The 19,855-nt window shown below is 43.1% G+C and overlaps 1 protein-coding gene across 1 annotated transcript; it reads left to right on the top strand.

Moving 5' to 3' along the window:
• Positions 1–352: 352 nt before the first annotated feature.
• On the top strand, positions 353–9,179 carry LOC120019509 (zinc finger protein 239-like). Its single transcript, XM_038962809.1, has 2 exons — positions 353–444; positions 7,236–9,179. Exon 2 carries the CDS (start codon positions 7,340–7,342, stop codon positions 8,522–8,524), a length of 1,185 nt encoding a protein of 394 aa, XP_038818737.1. The 5' UTR covers positions 353–444; positions 7,236–7,339; the 3' UTR covers positions 8,525–9,179.
• The last annotated feature ends 10,676 nt before the right edge of the window (positions 9,180–19,855 follow it).

Raw genomic sequence — 19,855 nt, 5'->3', positions numbered from 1 at the left:
AATATTTAGTTATATTCCTTTATTAACTAAGCTGTTCCAGTTGTGAAACTCACCTTACATTTTGTTTGTGCCTCTTTTGAATCCTACTATAGCCTTCCATGTCTGAACCCAAGTCCCCGGGTTCTTACTGTGGTGTTCCAGCACAGAGAAGCTCACAGTGGGGCCCAGAGATGGTCTTAGTGAAGCTGGAGGACTGTAGTCAACCACTGGAACTCAATGTGATAGTCAAAGAGGAAGAGGAGGAGAGGGAAGTCAAAGAAGAGGAGATAGGGATTAAAGAGGAGGTGGAGGAGAGAGCATTCAAAGAGGAGGAGGTGGAGGAGAGAGCATTCAAAGAGGAGGAGGCGGAGGAGAGAGCATTCAAAGAGGAGGTGGAGGAGAGAGCAGTCACAGAAGTGGAGAACAGGGAAGAGGAGGAAGAAGTAGATGGTAACACTGACCCAGGTAAGTTCAGTTGTGTAGGATGGGGAGGTTGAGTGTATTGACAGCCACAGGGGATTCCAGAACTATTATTGAGTCTTTCCACCAATCTGGTGCCATTTTCTGAAGAGTAACTTGCTTTCAACTAATTTTAAAGGGGCAGTGCAGTTAAAAATGTGACATTCCTGTTTTGAAAAGAATTCCTGGAATTTCAGCCTTTTCAGGTTGGATGGAGTTTTTGGCCCAGATCATGACATCAGAATCTTATCTGAATTACCAGGCATCGTTTATTTGCATTTATATCTTCCTTATTTAAAGGGGTTTGCGGGGTATGCTCTGTCCACCAATCAGGGCTGTGTATGTAAATATATTTGAATTTGTATCCACATGCCCAGAAGATCAGACTGAGCATTTCAATGGCAAAAGGAGGCTCAGGGAAATCAATGATAACAAATATATTTGGTTATTTTCATGAAATAAAACACACACAGTGATGTATTAGAAATACAGGGATGATTTAAAAATACTGCTTTGGGGCTTTAAGATTCTGGGCCTGTTTTCAGCTGGTGGTTAGGAGGCCCAAGTGTCAAACATGTTAGTTTGGAATTTCGTCATGTAAAAACATGAGTGCTGGCATTTTCCAGCCCTAACGCCAGGTTCAGCAATGTACCTGTCTAACATCAGCTCACTTGTGCTGAGGTGGGAGGGGTGGCAATATTGGAGGCGTGTCCTTAAAATCACGCAAAACTGACAGTTTCATACAGCGCTAAAGGGAATGTTTCAGACCCACAAACAGCAGGTCTTCTAGGTAACACAGTTGATTTTGAGAGCGGAACCTATCCAGCCATGACACACAGTGCCCATGGTAGAGAGATGTTCATTTTGTGCTGGTGAATCTCGTATTTACAAACATCGAAACATTTTTGGTTTCCGCCCCCCCATTCAGTTTAATTTGACTAAAAACCAAGCATACCCCCCCCACACCTATAAATCATGGCTGGTTTAGCAGCATCACATACACATACCACCTACTCATTCTTTTCTTCTTTATTTTTACTATTTTAATAGTGAAGACATCGAAACTATGAAATAACACATATGGAATCATGTAGTAACCAAAATAATACCAAAATATATTTTATATATGAGATTCTTCAAAGTAGCCACCCCTTTGCCTCGATGACAAATCAAAATCAAAGTTTATTTGTCACGTGCGCCGAATACAACAGTGAAATGCTTACTTACATGCTCTAACAAACAGTGCAAAAAAAGTACAAAAAAGGTATTAGGTGAACAATAGATAATTAAAGAAATAAAAACAACAGAAAAGACAGTGAAAAATAACAGTAGCGAGGCTATATACAGTAACGAGACTATAACAGTAGCGAGGCTATATACAGTAACGAGACTATAACAGTAGCGAGGCTATATACAGTAACGAGACTATAACAGTAGCGAGGCTATATACAGTAACGAGACTATAACAGTAGCGAGGCTATATACAGTAACGAGACTATAACAGTAGCGAGGCTATATACAGTAACGAGACTATAACAGTAGCGAGGCTATATACAGTAACGAGACTATAACAGTAGCGAGGCTATATACAGTAACGAGACTATAACAGTAGCGAGGCTATATACAGTAACGAGACTATAACAGTAGCGAGGCTATATACAGGCACCGGTTAGTCAGGCTGATTAAGGTAGTATGTACATGAATGTATAGTTAAAGCGACTATGCATATATGATAAACAGAGAGTAGCAGCAGCGTAAAAGAGGGGTTGGGTGCGGGGGGGGGGGGGGGGGGGGGGGGGGTGCACAATGCAAATAATCCGGGTAGCCATTTGATTACCAGTTCAGGAGTCTTATGCCTTGGGGGTAAAAACTGTTGAGAAGCCTTTTTGTCCTAGACTTGGCACTCCGGTACTGCTTGCCATGCGGTAGTAGAGAGAACAGTCTATGACTGGGGTGGCTGGGGTCTTTGACAATTTTTAGGGCCTTCCTCTGACACCGCCTGTGGGAGGTCCTGGATGGCAGGCAGCTTAGCCCCAGTGATGTACTGGGCCGTACTCACTACCCTCTGTAGTGCCTTGCGGTCGGAGGCCGAGCAATTGCCGTACCAGGCAATGATGCAACCAGTCAGGATGCTCTCAATGTTGCAGCTGTAAAACCTTTTGAGGATCTGAGGACCCATGCCAAATCTTTTTAGTTTCCTGAGGGGGAATAGGCTTTGTCGTGCCCTCTTCACGACTGTCTTGGTGTGTTTGGATCATTCTAGTTTGTTGGTGATGTGTACACCAAGGAACTTGAAGCTCTCGACCTGCTCCACTACAGCCCTGTCGATGAGAATGGGGGTGTGCTCGGTTGTCCTTTTCCTGTAGCCCACAATCATCTCCTTAGTCTTGGTTATGTTGAGGGATAGGTTGTTATTCTGGCACCACCCAGCCAGGTTTCTGACCTCCTCCCAATAGGCTGTCTCGTCGTTGTCGGTGATCAGGCCTAGCACTGTTGTGTCGTCTGCAAACTTAATGATGGTGTTGGAGTCGTGGGTGAACAGGGAGTACAGGAGGGGACTGAGCACGCACCCCTGAGGGGCTCCAGTGTTGAGTATCAGCGTGGCAGATGTGTTGCTACCTACCCTCACCACCTGGGGGCGGCCCGTCAGGAAGTCCAGGATCCAGTTACAGAGGGAGGTGTTTAGTGCCAGGGTCCTTAGCTTAGTGATGAGCTTTGAGGGTACTATGGTATTGAGCGCTGAGCTGTAGTCAATGAATAGCATTCTAACATTGGTGTTCCTTTTGTCCAGGTGGGAAAGGGCAGTGTGGAGTGCAATAGAGATGGCATCATCTGTGGATCTGTTTGGGCGGTATGCAAATTGGAGTGGGTCTAGGGTTTCTGGGATAATGGTGTTGATGTGAGCCATTACCAGCCTTTCAAAGCACTTCATGGCTACAGACGTGAGTGCAACTGTAGTCATTTAGGCAGGTTGCCTTCGTGTTCTTGGGCACAAGGACTATGGTGGTCTGCTTGAAACATGTTGGTATTATAGACTCAATCAGGGACATGTTGAAAATGTCAGTGAAGACACCTGCCAGTTGGTCAGCACATGCCCGGAGCACACGTCCTGGTAATCCCTCGGTAATCCCTCTGTTATTTCATAGTTTTGATGTCTTCACTAATTATTCTACAATGTAGAAAATAGTCAAAATTAAGAAAACCCCAGCAGTAAATTGGTGTGTCCAAACTTTTGACTACTGTATGTGCTTCTTTTTATCCTGGCCATTAGCCCAGTAGCCTATGAATGAAGTGGTTTCAAATGGTCTACTGAGAGTGCCTTGAAATACACGACATGACAAAAAGTATGTGGACACCTGCGTGTCTGAGCATCTCATTCCAAAATCATGGAGTTGCCCCCACCTTTGGTGTTATAACAGCCTCCACTCTTCTGGGAAGGCTTTCCACTAGATGTTGGAACATTGCTGCAGGGCCTTGCTTCCATTCAGCCATGAGCATTAGTGAGGTTGGGCACTGATGTTGGGCGATTAGGCCTGGTTCGCACTCGGCTTTCCAAAAACAAAGGTGTTCGATGAGGTTGAGGTCAGGGCTCTGTGCAGGCCAGTCAAGTTCTACCACACCGATCAAGACAAACCATTTCTGTATGGACCTCGTTTGTGCACGGGGGCATTGTCATGCTGAAACAGGGAAGGGCCTTCTCCATACTATTGCCACAAAGTTGTAAGCACAGAATCGTCTAGAATGTCATTGTATGCTGTAGCATTAAGATTTCTCTTCACTGGAACTAAGGGCCGAGCCCAAACCATGAAAAACAGCCCCAGACCATTATTACTCCTCCATTAAACTTTACAGTTGGCACTATGCATTCGGGCAGGTAGCGTTTTCTTGGCATCTGCCAAACCCAGATTCGTCCATCAGACTGCCAGATGGTGAAGCGTGATTCATCACTTCAGAGAACGTGTTTCCACTGCACCAGAGTTCAATGGCGGCAAGCTTTACATCACTCCAGCCGATGTTTGGCATTGCACGTGGTGATCTTAGGCTTGTGTGCGGCTGATCGGCCCTCGAAACCCATTTCATGAAGCTCCCGCCGAACGGTTCTTCTGCTGATGTTGCTTCCAGAAGCAGTTTGTAACTCGGTGTTGCAACCGAGGACAGATTAATCTTACGCGCTTCAGCACTCTGTGGTCCTGTTCTGTGAGCTTGTGTGGCCTACCACTCTGTGGTCCTGTTCTGTGAGCTTGTGTGGCCTACCACTCTGTGGTCCTGTTCTGTGAGCTTGTGTGGCGGTGGAGCCGTCTATTACCTGTCTATTCATTTGAGTGGTTACGTATCTCAAAGCCCATCTGGCAAACTTCTTGCTGGAGAAATATTTTTTTTTCTACTAAAAAGCAATTATTTTTCCCGTTTATAATGGTAATCTACACTGAACAAAAATATAAACACAACATGTAAAGTGTTGGTCCCACGTTTCATGAGCTGAAGTAAAAGATACCAGGTATTTTTCATATGCACAAACAGCTTATTTCTCTGAAATTTAGGGCACAAATTTGTTTACAGCCCTGTTAGTGAGCATTTCTCTTTTGCCAAGATATTCCATCCACCTGACAGGTGTAGCATATCAAGAAGCTGATTAAACATCATCATTACACAGGTGCATCTTGTGCTGGGGACAATAAAAGGCCACACTATAATGTGCACTTTTGTCAAACAACACAATGCCTCAGATGTCTGCAATTTTGAGGGAGCACTTGGCATGCTGACTGCAGTAATATCCACCAGAGCTGCTGCCAGATAATTGAATGTTAATTTCTCTACCGTAAGCCGCCTCCACCGTCATTTTAGAGAATTTGGCATTATGTTCAACTGGCCTCACAACTGCAGACCACGTGTAACCACGCCAGCCCAGGACCTTCACATCCGGCTTCTTCACCTGCGGGACAGCTGGTGAAATTGTGGGTTTGCACAACCGAAGAATTCTGCACAATCTGTCAGAAATGGTTTCAGGGAAGCTCATCTGCGTGCTCGTTGTCCTCATCAGGGTCTTGACCTGACTGCATTTTGGCGTCGTAACCGACTTAAGTGTGCAAATGCTCACCTTCGATGGCTACTGGCACACTGGAGAAGTGTGCTCTTCACAGATTAATCCCCGTTTTAACTGTACTGGGCAGATGACAGACAGTGTGTATGGCGTCGTGTGGGTGGAGTGCCCCATGGTGGCGGTGGGGTTACGATATGGGCAGGCATAAGCTAATGCACAACCCAATGTCACAAGGATCTGTACACAGTTCCTGAAAGCTGAAAATGTCCCAGTTCTTCCATTGCCTACATACTCACTAGACATGTCACCCACTGTACATGTTTGAGATGCTCTGGATCGATTTGTATGACAGCGTGTTCTGTTCCCGCCAATATCCAGCAACTTTGCATAGCCTTTGTAGAGGAGTGGGACAATGTTCCACAGGCCACAATCAAGAAACTCTCCCTCAACGTCAACAAAACTAAGGAGCTGATCGTGGACTTCAGGAAACAGCAGAAGGAGCCCGCCTCTTTCCACATCGATGGGACCACAGTGGAGAAGGTGGAAAGCTTCAAGTTCCTCGGCGTACACATCACTGACAATCTGAAATGGTCCACCCACAAGGACAGTGTGGTGAAGAAGGTGCAACAATGCCTCTTCAACCTCAGGAGGCTGAAAAAATGTGGCTTAGCCTCTAAGACCTTAACAAAGTTTTACAGATGCACAATTGAGATTATTCTGTCGGGCTGTATCACCGCCTGGTACGGCAACTGCACCCCCCGCAACCGCAGGGCTCTCCAGAGGGCGGTGCTGTCTGCCCAACGCATCAACGGGGCACACTACCTGCCCTCCAGAACACCTACAGCACCCGATGTCACAGGAAGTCCAAAGCCACGGCCTGTTCACCCCGCTATCATCCAGAAGGCGAGGTCAGTACAGGTGCATCAAAGCTGGGACTGAGAGACTGAAAAACAGCTTCTATCTCAAGGCCATCAGACTGTTAAATAGCCATCACTAGCCGGCTACCACCCGGTTACTCAACCCTGCACCTTAGAGGCTGCTGCCCCATTTACATAGATGGAATCACTGGTCACTTTAATAATGGAACACTAGTCATTTTAATAATGTTTACATACTGCTTTACTCATTTCATGTATTTTTGTCAATGCCACTCTGACATTGCTTTTCCTAATATTTATATATTTCTTAATAACATTGTTACTTTTACATTTGTGTGTATTGTTGTGAATTATTAGATACTACTGCACTGTTGGAGCTAGGAACACAAGCATTTCGCTACACCCGAAATAACATCTGCTAAATAGGTGTATGTGACCAATACAATTTCATTTGAACAGCCTAATCAACTCTATGCGAATGAGATGTCGCTCTGCATGAGGCAAATGGTGGTCACGCCAGATACTGACTGGTTTTCTGATCCACACCCCTACCTTTTCTTAAAGGTTTCTGTGACCAACAGATGCATATCTGTATTCTCAGTCATGTGAAATCCATAGATTAGGGCCTAATGAAGATTAGGGCCTTTTTCAGTTGACTGATTTCCTTATGAACTGAAACTAAGTATAATTCTTGAAATTGTTGCATGTTGCATTTTTATATTTTTGTTAAATATATTCAAGTAAAGTACTTAATTGTTACCTAATAAATGATTTGATATTGATATAAAACGGCTGCATTAGGCCTTTAAACAAGTATTTTAAAGACCATTTCAATGCTGTTCCTGATTCTAACCCCATATCTGTTCTTATTCCCACAGGAGAGATCTCCAACCCAGGTTCAGACAGTGAGCCCAGTTCCACAGCATCAGGAAACCATAAACAACACAGACAGAGGAACTCAAGACAGAAACATCACCACTGCATGGACTGCTTCACTAGTTTCTATGAGCCAGAGGAGTTGAGAAGACACACTTGTAGGCCCCACCCCTGTTCAGATTGCAGTGGCAGCTTTATTTGCCCAACTCACCTCAAATCAAAACAGACTCAAAAAAGGAGGAAGGTGTACCCATGTGGTCAATGTGGGAAGAGATTTCAAACACCAAGCAAACTAAAGACGCACCAGAGAACTCACACAGGAGAGAAGCCATACCACTGCTCTGTTTGTGGGAAGGGTTTCAGTCAGTCGAACCAACTAAAGACACACCAGAGAACGCACACAGGACAGAAGCCTTACCACTGCTCTCAGTGTGGAAAGAGTTTCAGTTGGTTACACAGCCTGAAGACACACCAGAGAACGCACACAGGGGAGAAGCCTTACCACTGCTCGCAGTGTGGAAAGCGTTTCAGTCTGGTCGGAAACCTAAAGAGACACCAGCTAACCCACACAGTAGAGAAGCCTTACCGCTGCTCTCATTGTGGGAAGAGTTTCAGTCAGTTACACCATCTAAAGACACACCAGTTAATTCACACAGGACAGAAGCCATATCACTGCTCTCAATGTGGGAAGAATTTCAGTCATCCAAAAGACTTAAAGTCGCACCAGAGGACTCACACAGGAGAGAAGCCATTCCACTGCTCGCAATGTGGAAAGAGTTTCAGTCAGTTATCAACTCTGAAAAAACACCAGCTAACTCACACAGGAGAGAAGCCTTACCCCTGCTCTCAATGTGGGAAGCGTTTCACCAGGTTATATCAACTGAAGGCACACCAGATAACACACACAGAAGAGAAACCTTACCACTGCTCTCAATGTGGTGATAGTTTCACCAGTTCATATTTCCTAAAGAAACACCAGCTAATTCACACAGGAGAAAAGCCATTCCACTGCTCCCAGTGTGGGAAGAATTTCAGTCATTCATCAACTTTGAAGACACATCAGATAACTCACACAGGAGAGAAGCCTCACCGCTGCTCTCAGTGTGGGAAGAGTTTTGGTCATTCATCAACTCTCAAGACACATCAGATAACTCACACAGGAGAGAAGCCTCACCGCTGCTCTCAGTGTGGGAAGAGTTTCAGCCAGTCATCAACTTTGAAGAAACATCAGAGAACTCACTCAGGAGAAAGCTGTGTCGTCAAAGCTGAAGACACTAGCTTATTCACATAGGGGAGAAGCCTACACTCTGCTGTCAATATGGGGATAGTTTCACCAGTTTATACTAATAAAATATAACACCAACTAATTATGACTAACAATAACTTACCTGGTTACTTAAAGGGGGTTAAAACTTGCAAAGGAGTGTGGAACATGTTGTCTGTGTGGAAAGCTTCAGTCAGGCATCACATTTGAAGACACAGCATTTAACTCCCACTGTAGAGAAGACTTACCGTGTTCTGGAGTTGTTTGAATATTGTTTATTGAAATGAAGCTGGTATGTTCACAATAAGCCATTATCATCATATCACTTTTTCAGGAATCACCAAAAAGTCAGAAATGCAGAGAAAAGGCAGTTTGACAGAAACAGTGTTTATTTTGTTGGTGCTTAACAGACATGTCTTGTCAATGTCAGTATTTCCACTATACAGCTGTCTTGTTGGGCAATACTTTCTACACCAGCAGACCTTCAGCAGTCACAGAGGACAATTCAGTGAAGATGTATTTGCCATTGTGGAATCCATAGCTAATATCTGTCCATAGAGAATCCTCAGTAATCAGACATCATATATTCTAGTTGGATTTCTATAATCACTTTTTTTTTTTAAAGTTGTAAAAATTATATAATTTAGTCACAAAAAAATGTATGCAACAATAACTTCTAATTAGCGGGAATATAACCAAAAATGAATAAACATATTGTATTTCAATTACTAAGCTCAGTCTCCTGTCTTAGTTTATTATGGAAGGTTGAAGGTTCATTATTTCTGGTGCTTTACAGGTAGGCTATACTGTAAGTAAGGCAGTGGCGGTCGGTGCCGTTTAAGATGAGGATGATTATAATTTGTATTTTTTTATGAGCCTTATTTCTATTACAGGATGATTTGTTTATGCCTTTTACATGATATTGTAATTCATATTCCATTCACCCAGTTTAATGTAACATCTATAGGTTTAGGCTACTACATGATACTCATTTTCCCTGTACCCATCATGAGGTTGCTACAACCTGGCCTATGAATTAATGTTTAAAACAAACAGTCCCAGTCAAAAGATTGAACACACCTACTCTTGGCAGTCACTCAACCAGCTTCAGTATGAATGCTTTTCCAACAGTCTTGAAGGAGTTCCCACATATGCTGAGCACTTGTTGGCTGCTATTCCTTCACTCTGCGGTCCAACTCATCCCAAACCATCTCAATTGGGTTGAGGTCGGGTGATTGTGGAGGCCAGGTCATCTGATGTAGCATTCCATCCCTCTCCTTCTTGGTCAAATAGCCCTTACACAGCCTGGAGGTATGTTTTGGGTCATTGTCCTGCTGAAAAAACAATTATAGTCCCACTAAGCGCAAACCAGATGGGATGGCGTTTCGCTGCAGAATGCTGTGGTAGCCATGCTGGTTAAGTGTGCTTGAATTCTAAATAAATCACTGACAGTGTCAGCTGTTATTGGTAATGGTGAGATGTTAGCATGTCTTGGGGATCCCCTGTTATTGGTAATGGTGAGGGGTTAGCATGTTTTGGGGTATGATCTTTGTGCCTCTAATTTTCACACTCACCATTATTATTAATTTGTTCAGGATGATCTGTAATCATGGTAGCATCCACATTAATGTAGAAGTGTTCAGAAACATATTCTATTATTTACAATAAGTGACTCCAAAATGAAACAACACATTATTTACCATTTATTTATATTGGGCACAACATAATCTGAAACACAACTAAAACAAACTTCAAATGCATCCAACAAGTACTAAACTTTTGACTACTTTAATACATATACTGTAAGTGATTTTGTCCCAATACTTATGACACCTTCAAATGGGAGGACTAGATACATAAAGTGCTTTCATTTTGTGAAGGAACATTTTATGTTTGTGGTTTTCTAATAACCAATTTGACTGGGTTCATGCAAGTGACTGATTGATCGTGCCTGGGAGGAATCCTCACTATCAGTATAAGCAATTTGGCAGCACGCCCATAAAAAAAATGTGAAAACCGAAAGAGATGTCTTAGTTTCAAGGTCTCAGCTTGGAGCGAAGAGGCCTCGTGAGGTAATAGTCGGTCACATGCATGAACCAAATGTTAATGATGAATTAATTATGAATAATGAATAAGTTAAATCATGCAAATATAACTTGTCTGTGTAAGCAGTATATAAGAGAACTAACGGGACTGCCCCGGGGGAGCTCCTGATTGTCATGTGTACTATGGTGCATTACGTTTGTTGGAACCTCCCCGGCTTGCTGATAATAAAGAATGATTCATTTAAGATTGACTTCAGGTGTCCCTGGTGGTAATTTCCACGACAATTCCTAAACGGTAAAACATATATGTATGAAAATACCCTCAAATAAAAGGTGACATTCTGTACTGTCACCTCATATGAAACAAAATACTGGAGTATAGAGCCAAATTAAACGTTTTAACTTCACTGTCTAAATAAATACGTAGGTGTGTATCGCAAATATACAAACAACCGTGTATAGCAAATATCCAATCAACATGTAGTATCACTATTCTCCAATAAAGGGGAATAAACGCCCAGGCTAGAAGATGCTATGCAAGGGGCCTTTTCTTGCCTGCCACTGCAAAGGTTGCTTAATGTCGTACAACCATGCGGAAGTCTCGCAAGGTTACATTTTGTTTCGTTACACGGATTCCAGTGGTAATCAGTCTGGGCCCGGTTTCCCGATAGCGATGGAACTTAAGCCTTGTTCACATCACCCATAAACACTCCATTACGTTGCATTTTAATGGAGACGTCCACAACGGAGTGAAAAAGCAACGCCCCCTTGTGGTTCAAGGTACCGTTGCGAGACGGACACTGCATACGTTGACATTTTTCAAACGTTTTGTTTGTTTTGTTGCTAGCTACAATGGCATCTTCAACCTAGCCTAGCTTTTAGCTAGCTGCTCTGCAATGCTCGCTGTGCCCTGAATTCCCTGTTTAACTTTTTTCACAGCTTGGTGCCTTTAAAATGAAACCTGAAAAATTATTAAATTTGATAATTTTTCCTTCAGATTTACTCCATATTTTCAAAGTGAAAGAAGGTTATACAATTTTCCAAATTAAGAAAAAAATGCCCCTAAGTTAATACTTGGTGGAAGCACCTTTGTCAGCCATTACAGCTGTGAATAATTTTGCATAAGATTTGACCAAATTTGCACAACTGTTAGGGCTACATATATCCATTGTTTTTGTCAAAATTGCTCAAGCTCATTAAATTTGGTTGGGAATCATTGATGGATTGCAGTATTCAAACCTAGTCTCTGATTTTTAAGCAAATTCAAATCAGGACTGAGACTAGATGATTCCAGAACACTTAACACCTCTTGGAAATCCATTTTGGTGTGTCTTTGGCAAAAACATTTGTGTAATTGTCTGGCTGAAAAGTTGTATTCTATCCCAGGGTTTTCAGAAGACAGACTGGTTTTCCTCTAACTTTCTACCTTTCATATTTCATTGGATCCTTACAAACTCCCCACTCCCAGCCAATGGCAAGCATACCCATAACATGATGCTGCCACCACAATACTTAACAATAGACTGATTCAGTCTGTGTTGGATTGGATTTGACCCAACCCTGTAGTTTTTAATTTATGCCAAAAAGTTTTGTCTTGCAGTATTACTTAACAGCCTTGTTGCTAACAGAATGGGAGTGGATTCTTTAACACACGCTTCTTCCTTTTCACTTTATCTTACAGGCCAGTAACATGGAGTGAATCAAACCAAATTGTATTGGTCACACAGTGGCGTGCCGTGGGCCTGGGGCCTTCAGTGAGGTACTACACAGTCCCACCCGAATTAATCCACCTCATTATGATGCCATGGCTCTAGAAACTATATATTTAGACAGAAACGCAGTATAACCAGGCGTTGCGTCACCTTGAAATTGACAAATTGACATTTTTGGGTAAACAGTGTTTACCCAAAAACATGACACAATCAATGAGTCTTTTCAATATTTCCCTTCACCTTTTCATTGTGCAGCTCCGTTGCCCTGCGCGTTTGTTCTTTGAGCTGTCGATCCACTCCGGTGTCCCCAAAAGTTTTCAAAAGCACCATTGCTTGTTAGTGCCCAGCTGTACTTTGGTGTCTCGTTGCTGCCTTGGTTAGACAACTCAAGTTTGCAAAGCCAGTGTGGCTCCAAACACCAAATCGATCACTTGCAAATAATAGGCATTCCCAGCAGTACAGTTTGCAGTGCTTCTCGGAGCCAAGGAGCCTGTGAGCCATTGACAGCGCTCGTAGTTGAAACTTTGAAAGTGGCGAGCGAACGAAGCACTTTCCCGCCTGTGACAGGCTTTGTGGCGTCGGGCGACCTCTCCTTACAATGTCTAACTTTTCTTGAAAAGTTCGTCTTGAGAATGGCGTTATAATTATATCCTCGACCAAATCGATATCTTCTCCTCCTTCCGCCATTGTGGGTTGAAAAAACAGCTTAGTAGTACGCGAATTAATTCGTTTATCAAATTCAGTTTCCTAGATCTCCATAGGACCTGCCTCTCAATATTGGTAATCCAATCAAAAGACGTGCACGCACTACGCCTGCTAGCTGGCTCCTGTGTAACACTGGAGCCAGCCAGAAGGCGTACAATAGCCAACTCTAAAGCTGATTGGTTGACACTAAATTTTCATTTCCATTCACTATAAGCTACAAGCGCCCGCACTGTTGATTCTGAAGGCCTGAGGGCAGATTTTAGACCCCTGGCAACACATGATGGCTGAATATGATTGGATAAAAGATCTAACATAAAGACCAGCCCTCAAAATCTCAACCTGGGGCTGGAAGCAGTGCAACCAAGATGAAAGCTATGAAATGAAGAGTATAACTCTTACTCTGGGGAATAATTTAATACATATTTGTGGGAAAATATATTTAAAAAAAAATTATATTCTAATGATGTTTAGGCCAGCAGAGAAGGCCTTGCAGGCCCTGACGGCCCACCACTGTGGTCACATGGTTAGCAGATGTTAATGCGAGTGTAGTGAATGCAATGATGTTGATCCCTTTTGGATTTTTTAAGTATTGTGGTGGCAGCATCATGTTATGGGTATGCTTGTCACCGGCAGGGAAGTGGATTATGAATAGGTTCTGAAAGAGGAAACATTAACAACTTGAGAAAGGAAGGTTAGCTAGAAAGCCTGTCTGTATGCCACATTATTGTAGCTATTAGAAAGCTATTCATCACGAAACTTGAACAAAAATGGATTTTCATGACATTCCATCCAGAGATGGGTCCTTTGGAGGAAGGATTGTTGACATATATTTGACAATTGTATCTTAAAGCATATTTGAGAATAACTAATTGAAGTTGGAACATTCAGTAACAGCTGAACGGAACATGGCGAGAGTCTTCTAAACAGCTTCTACCACCCAAGTCATAAGACTCCTGAACATCTAATCAAATGGCTACCCAGACTATTTGCATTGCCCCCCCCCCCCCTCCTTTTACGCCGCTGCTGCTCTCTGTTATTATCTATGCATAGTCACTTTAATAACTCTACCTACATGTACATATTACCTCAATTATCCCCGCACACTGACTCTGTACCCCCTGTATATAGTCTCGCTATTGTTATTTTACTGCTGCACTTTAATTACTTGTTACTTTTATTTCTTATTCTTATTTGTATTTTTTTTTAACTGCATTGTTGGTTAGGGGCTTGTAAGTAAGCATTTCACTGTAAGGTTGTTGTATTCGGCGCATGTGACTAATACAATATGATTTGATTTGATTTGACAGAGCTCCAGAGTTCCTCTGTGGAGATGGAAGAACCTTCCAGAAGGACAACCATCTCTGCAGCACTCCACCAATCAGGCCTTTATGATGGAGTGGCCAGACGTAAGCCACTCCTCAGTAAGTGGCACAGGACAGTTTGCCAAAAGGCCGCTAAAGGACTCTCAGATCATGAGAAAGAATATTCTCTGATCTGATGAAACCAAGATTGAACTCTTTGGCTTGAATGCCAAGCGTCACGTCTGGAGGAAACCTGGCACCATCCCTACGGTGATACATGGTGGTGGCAGCATTATGCTGTGGGGATGTTTTTCAGCAGCAGGGACTGGAAGACTAGTCAGGACCAAGGGAAAGATGAACCAAGCAAAGTACAGAGAGATCCTTAATGAAAACCTGCTCAAGAGCACTAAGAACCTCAGACTGGGGCGAAGGTTCACCTTCCAACAGGACAACGACCCTAAGCACACAGCTAAGACAATGCCGGAGTGGCTTCGGGACAAGTCTCTGAATGTCCTTGAGTGGCCCAGCCAGAGCCCGGACTTGAACCCGATCGAACATCTCTGGAGAGACCTGAAAATAGCTGTGCAGCAACGCTTCCCATCCAACCTTACAGAGCTTGAAAGGATCTGCAGAGAAGAATGGGAGAAACTCCCCAAATACAGGTGTGCCAAGCTTGTAGCGTCATACCCAAGAAGACTTGAGGCTGTAATCGCTGGCAAAGGTGCTTCAACAAAGGACTGAGTAAAGGGTCTGAATACTTATGTAAATGTGATATTTCAGTTTTTCATTTGTAATACATTTCTAAAAACCTGTTTTTGCTTTGTCATTATGGGGTATTGTGTGTAGATTGACAAGGGGAAAAACAATTGAATACATTTTAGAATAAGGCTGTAACATAAAGACATGTGGAAAAAGTCAAGGGGTCTGAATATTTTCCAAATGCACTGTATATCTCATGTTCATGTATGTGTGTGTTTGTATGTGCAGGTTTCTTACATAGATCATCCATGCTGCATAACGCTCTTTGAGGTTATACAACACAGAGGCTTCATTCAGGTAAGTCATCATGGCCATGTCCTCAATCTTGTCATACTTAGGGGGGTTCATCTCATAGATGTCTGCATCTTTGAACTCTTTTCCTTCCTGAAACAGTCAGAAATGTAGATTACACACAGATCAAAGTGGACATGACTGAATGATTTTTGCTCATTAAATACAAGTTTAATCATTTAAAAAATGCATATCCACATTAATCCAACTACTTAGTTATCACCCACTGACATAACTGGTGATTCTTGGCGAGTCAACATAAGAAATGTCATTTTTAAATAGCAGCAATAGAAATGAAGACTATATACTGCCTACAAAACAAAACGCTTCTCAATCTATCTTTTCTTAGGATCGGACCCTTTTTTTTCTTAAATTTTCACCTAAAATGACATCCCCAAATCTAACCGATATCAAATGAATAGGGAATAGTTACAATAAAGTAACAGATTCCTTTACATTACATTTAAATTAATCCCACCGCCGACCCACTCATTAGGCAGGATTAGGCGTTTGCCTATGTTGGCAGATTGACCAGGGCGGCATTTTCTAAACTGACCAAGACGTACCTCCAACAACACATAAAACATAATTCTGCCCAAAAACCATGACAATTTCTCTCAACAAGTGCCATATGGGCATTTTAGGTGAGCTCTGATGTCGCCCTTTGATAACCAGTGCCAACTTTGTCAAAGGCAGGGGCACAAAGTATTTTGCTTGTCCATTCCCAACGTGCCTCTCCAGGGTTCTTTTGGAGAGAAGCCAACTTTCCATCATGTAGCAGATATAGAACATGGTAGAAAAAGTATGTGGCCTTTCCTGTATCCTACTGGCTGGAAACAAATTGTATGACAATGTAATGAGATGCACACTTTTTACATCATGCAGGTTTCTCTGATCAAATAGCCTAACCTAGATGGCGCTCAATCAAATACAAAATGAGCTGTCATGTTAACAAACATTTCCTAAAAACAGGACAGTTCAAAATAAAATGGACAAAATGGAATGGACAATCACAACTGTTGTACAGGAGTTTCACCCCATTGTCATGATCAGTGGTTTCAAGTTTGTATCCATACATTTTTGACAAGCTGATCATAGCGAAAAATATACTACTTTTGGATTTCCCGCTGTGTAAACACATTGAAAATAGGCTCATGATGACGCCTGATGAAGTTGGGGAGGTGATATTCAGAGCTTAAATTGCCAAATGGATTAGTCACAGGAATCAGGACTAATAAAGCCAATGCAACGGCCTGTTTTACAAACACAGGGTCTACCATATGGATGGGCCTACCACATGGATGGGCCTAACACATGGATGGGCCTACCACATGGATGGGCCTACCACATGGATGGGCCTACCACATGGATGGGCCTAACACATGGATGGGCCTACCACATGGATGGGCCTACCACATGGATGGGCCTACCACATGGATGGGCCTACCACATGGATGGGTCTACCACGGTAGGTAGGCCCACATGGATGGGCATTCATAAAATTACATTTTGGGCAACACTGTAGGCTACATCTCAGTAAGCACAGCCCGTCCTCAATGCATTTGAGGGATTCCAACAACAACAAAGTGGCCACCCCAACAAAGCGTTCACATCAGCTGAGGGATTAGGCTGGAGAAATGTAACCACTCTCAAATTCATAGACAGCTATGGATGTAAAGACTGACCATCCAAAACATCAAAATTATAGTTTTAACTCTTTACACTTGGAGGAATTGGCCCCTATAGACAGGCCCAAATCTAAATGTTTCTAAAAGAAAAAAAATATGAGAAGCATAGGCAAAACCATGGTAACAATTTAAAAGGGAACACTTCTCAGAAAAAAGTTCTCAGGAAACAGGAATTTTGCATTTGAATTTTGTCACAGATTAGGCACACATTAACCTCTCGTGGACAGACGACCTTAAAATGGTTAACGATCATCTGACAAAATAACGCTACATTTTAGTTCTGGGTTTAACCGAGATTATGCGCACATAAATGGGAAAAGAAATTACAAATGTGATATTGATTTATCATTAGCCAATTTGCATTATCCAATAGATTTTTGGCAGATATACACTTCCATAACGATTAGAGTTCCCCTCCTGCCTACTAGTGGTGAAATTCACATTGCGGATATTACTAAGGTTATTGACCAGAATGTTGAAGTAGATTCACCCCCTTTCTACACTAATCAGCAGTTTACTACGAGTTTCACCTTCTGCCAGGCCCAGTTCATTGCATTTCATTGCCTTAGACTGCTGCACCACTCGGTAGGCCTACTTTGTCATGTTTTCTGTGGGACTGTAAAAAAAAAAATATTAACTGGTTCACACGCTTTTAAAATAACAGTTATATTGAAAAACATTATAGATCACTTCCGTTTCTGTTTTCTGTTACTCAAAAAATGTATTTATTTTCCGGTTTTCGGCTCTGTTCACCGAACTGGTTCCAACCCGTGATGCAATGTAGCTTTTACTAGCTAGCTACCACATAGCTAGGTAGCGAACAACTTCAAAAAACCACTCTGTAAAGTAGTTTGTGCTAACTAGCTATATGGAATTCATATTACTGTTTGGTCTTGTTTTGATCATACTACCTACAGATCCAACTCATAGACTAACACGTCTGGAGAGGAGGAGACAGGAGATGAAGAAAAGGAGTTTGAGAAGAAAGCACTCAAAAAGGAGGAGAGAGGAGTCACAGAGAGGGTGGAGGAGGGAGGAGTCAAAGAGGAGGTGGAGGAGAGAGCAGTCACAGAGGAGGTGGAAGAGCGAGCAGTCACAGAGGCAGTGGAGGAGAGAGGAGTCACAAAGGCAGTGGAGGAGAGAGGAGTGAAAGAAGGGGAAGAAGAGAGATCAGTCAAGGAAGAAGAGGAGGACTCTGGACAAAGAAGTAAATACATTATAAACCTCAATCACCAGAGGGGTCTATATGAGAGCTGTTTTAATATAGTTGTATATAATGTGAGACCTCTGAGGGGTCTACTACACAGCAGAATCAATGAGTTAGCCAGCTAACTTTGATAAGCAAAAAGACCGACTGATTTTCAAGTTAATTAAGAAAGATAAACTTCAATTTGCGTTTTTGGTTGTTAAATCATTAATCCTGCTAAGTAGTATACCCCTCTTGAGTTCTCACATTTTTAAAAAACAGTATTAAAAACAGCAACAAAGTTCAGTACAAACACACACATATCACCTATAACGACAACCTGCCATTAAATTCTATATATGATCTTTACTATATACACATGCATGAATAGAATAGAATATGACTGTATTGACTGTGTTATTGACTGAGTGTTGTTGTAATTCTCTCTCTCTCCAGGTGGGGGAGCTGTGGGCTGACCTGGTACCCAGTGTGACCAGTCTCCTGGGGGTCCTCCTGTAGTAACTAATGGACAAATCTCCATTGAAAATTATTTTTAGGCTTAACTTGTGTTTGGTAAACCGCCCTTTCAAGTTAGTCAGGTTTGTCAGGCATATGCTTTTGATAGGTTTAAATAGCCTTACCCAGCGCCCCACCAAGACCCTGTGCTCTCTCCAGCCCCAGACCCCCTTCCACTCCCAGCCCCCAGCCCCCTCTCCCAGACCCCCTCCCAGACCCCTCTCCCAGACCCCCTTCCACCCCCCTTTCCCAGATCCCCACCCAGCCCCCTCCCAGACCCCCTTCCACCCCCAGACCCCCTTCCACTCCCAGCCTCCTCTCCCAGACCCCCTTCCACCCCCTCTCCCAGACCCCCAGACCCCCTTCCACCCCCAGACCCCCTCCCAGCCCCCTCTCCCAGCCCCCTCTCCCAGACCCCCCGACCCCCACCCAGACCCCCTTCCACTCCCACTCCCAGACCCCCACCCAGACCCCCTTCCACTCCCAGACCCCCCTCCCAGACCCCCTCCACCTCCAGTCATGGAGCTCCCAGGACTACAGGTGTGTTCTTCCCATGACCAACAGACACACTCAAACACATCCTCCCCATAACTGACAGTTTAAGTTTGGGCATCATTCAGGATACCTGTTGTTTGTATTATCGTGGTGACTTAAACTTAACCTACTTGAAGAGATATCAGTGAAGGTGTGATGAATGAAATGGGTGATATTAGCGTCTATTCTGACACAGACTGAGTTACCCCCCCCCCCCCCCCCCACCCCCCAAATAGAAGATGGAACCATGACCCCTAATAAAAAGAAGAAGTGCAAGAACTTGCATTCTTTTTTTATTTAACTAGGCAAGTCAGGTAAGAACAAATTATTATTTACAATGCCTCCCCTCAGCTTTAGGCTGCTGCAACAGTGGTGACGTGACAAACCATTAAAACGGTCTTCAAGCCGTTTCACATACGATCTGAGCTGAAAATTACCATAACCTCCAAACAACTTTGTAAAAATATAATATTATCCCAGAACGATTTAGTTAAGTTCCACAATGATCGCATCGTATGTCGCGCAGCCATGACGGTCTTGAGAACATGACTGTATCATTGCTATCACGGCACATATCGTTCTGGGCCAGGTTTTCCAAAAGCATCTAAAGGCTAAATTCAT

Source organism: Salvelinus namaycush, chromosome 2 (genome assembly GCF_016432855.1).
Source record: "Salvelinus namaycush isolate Seneca chromosome 2, SaNama_1.0, whole genome shotgun sequence".
Taxonomy (NCBI): Eukaryota; Metazoa; Chordata; class Actinopteri; order Salmoniformes; family Salmonidae; genus Salvelinus; species Salvelinus namaycush.
This window is presented reverse-complemented; position numbering and strand designations above follow the sequence as displayed.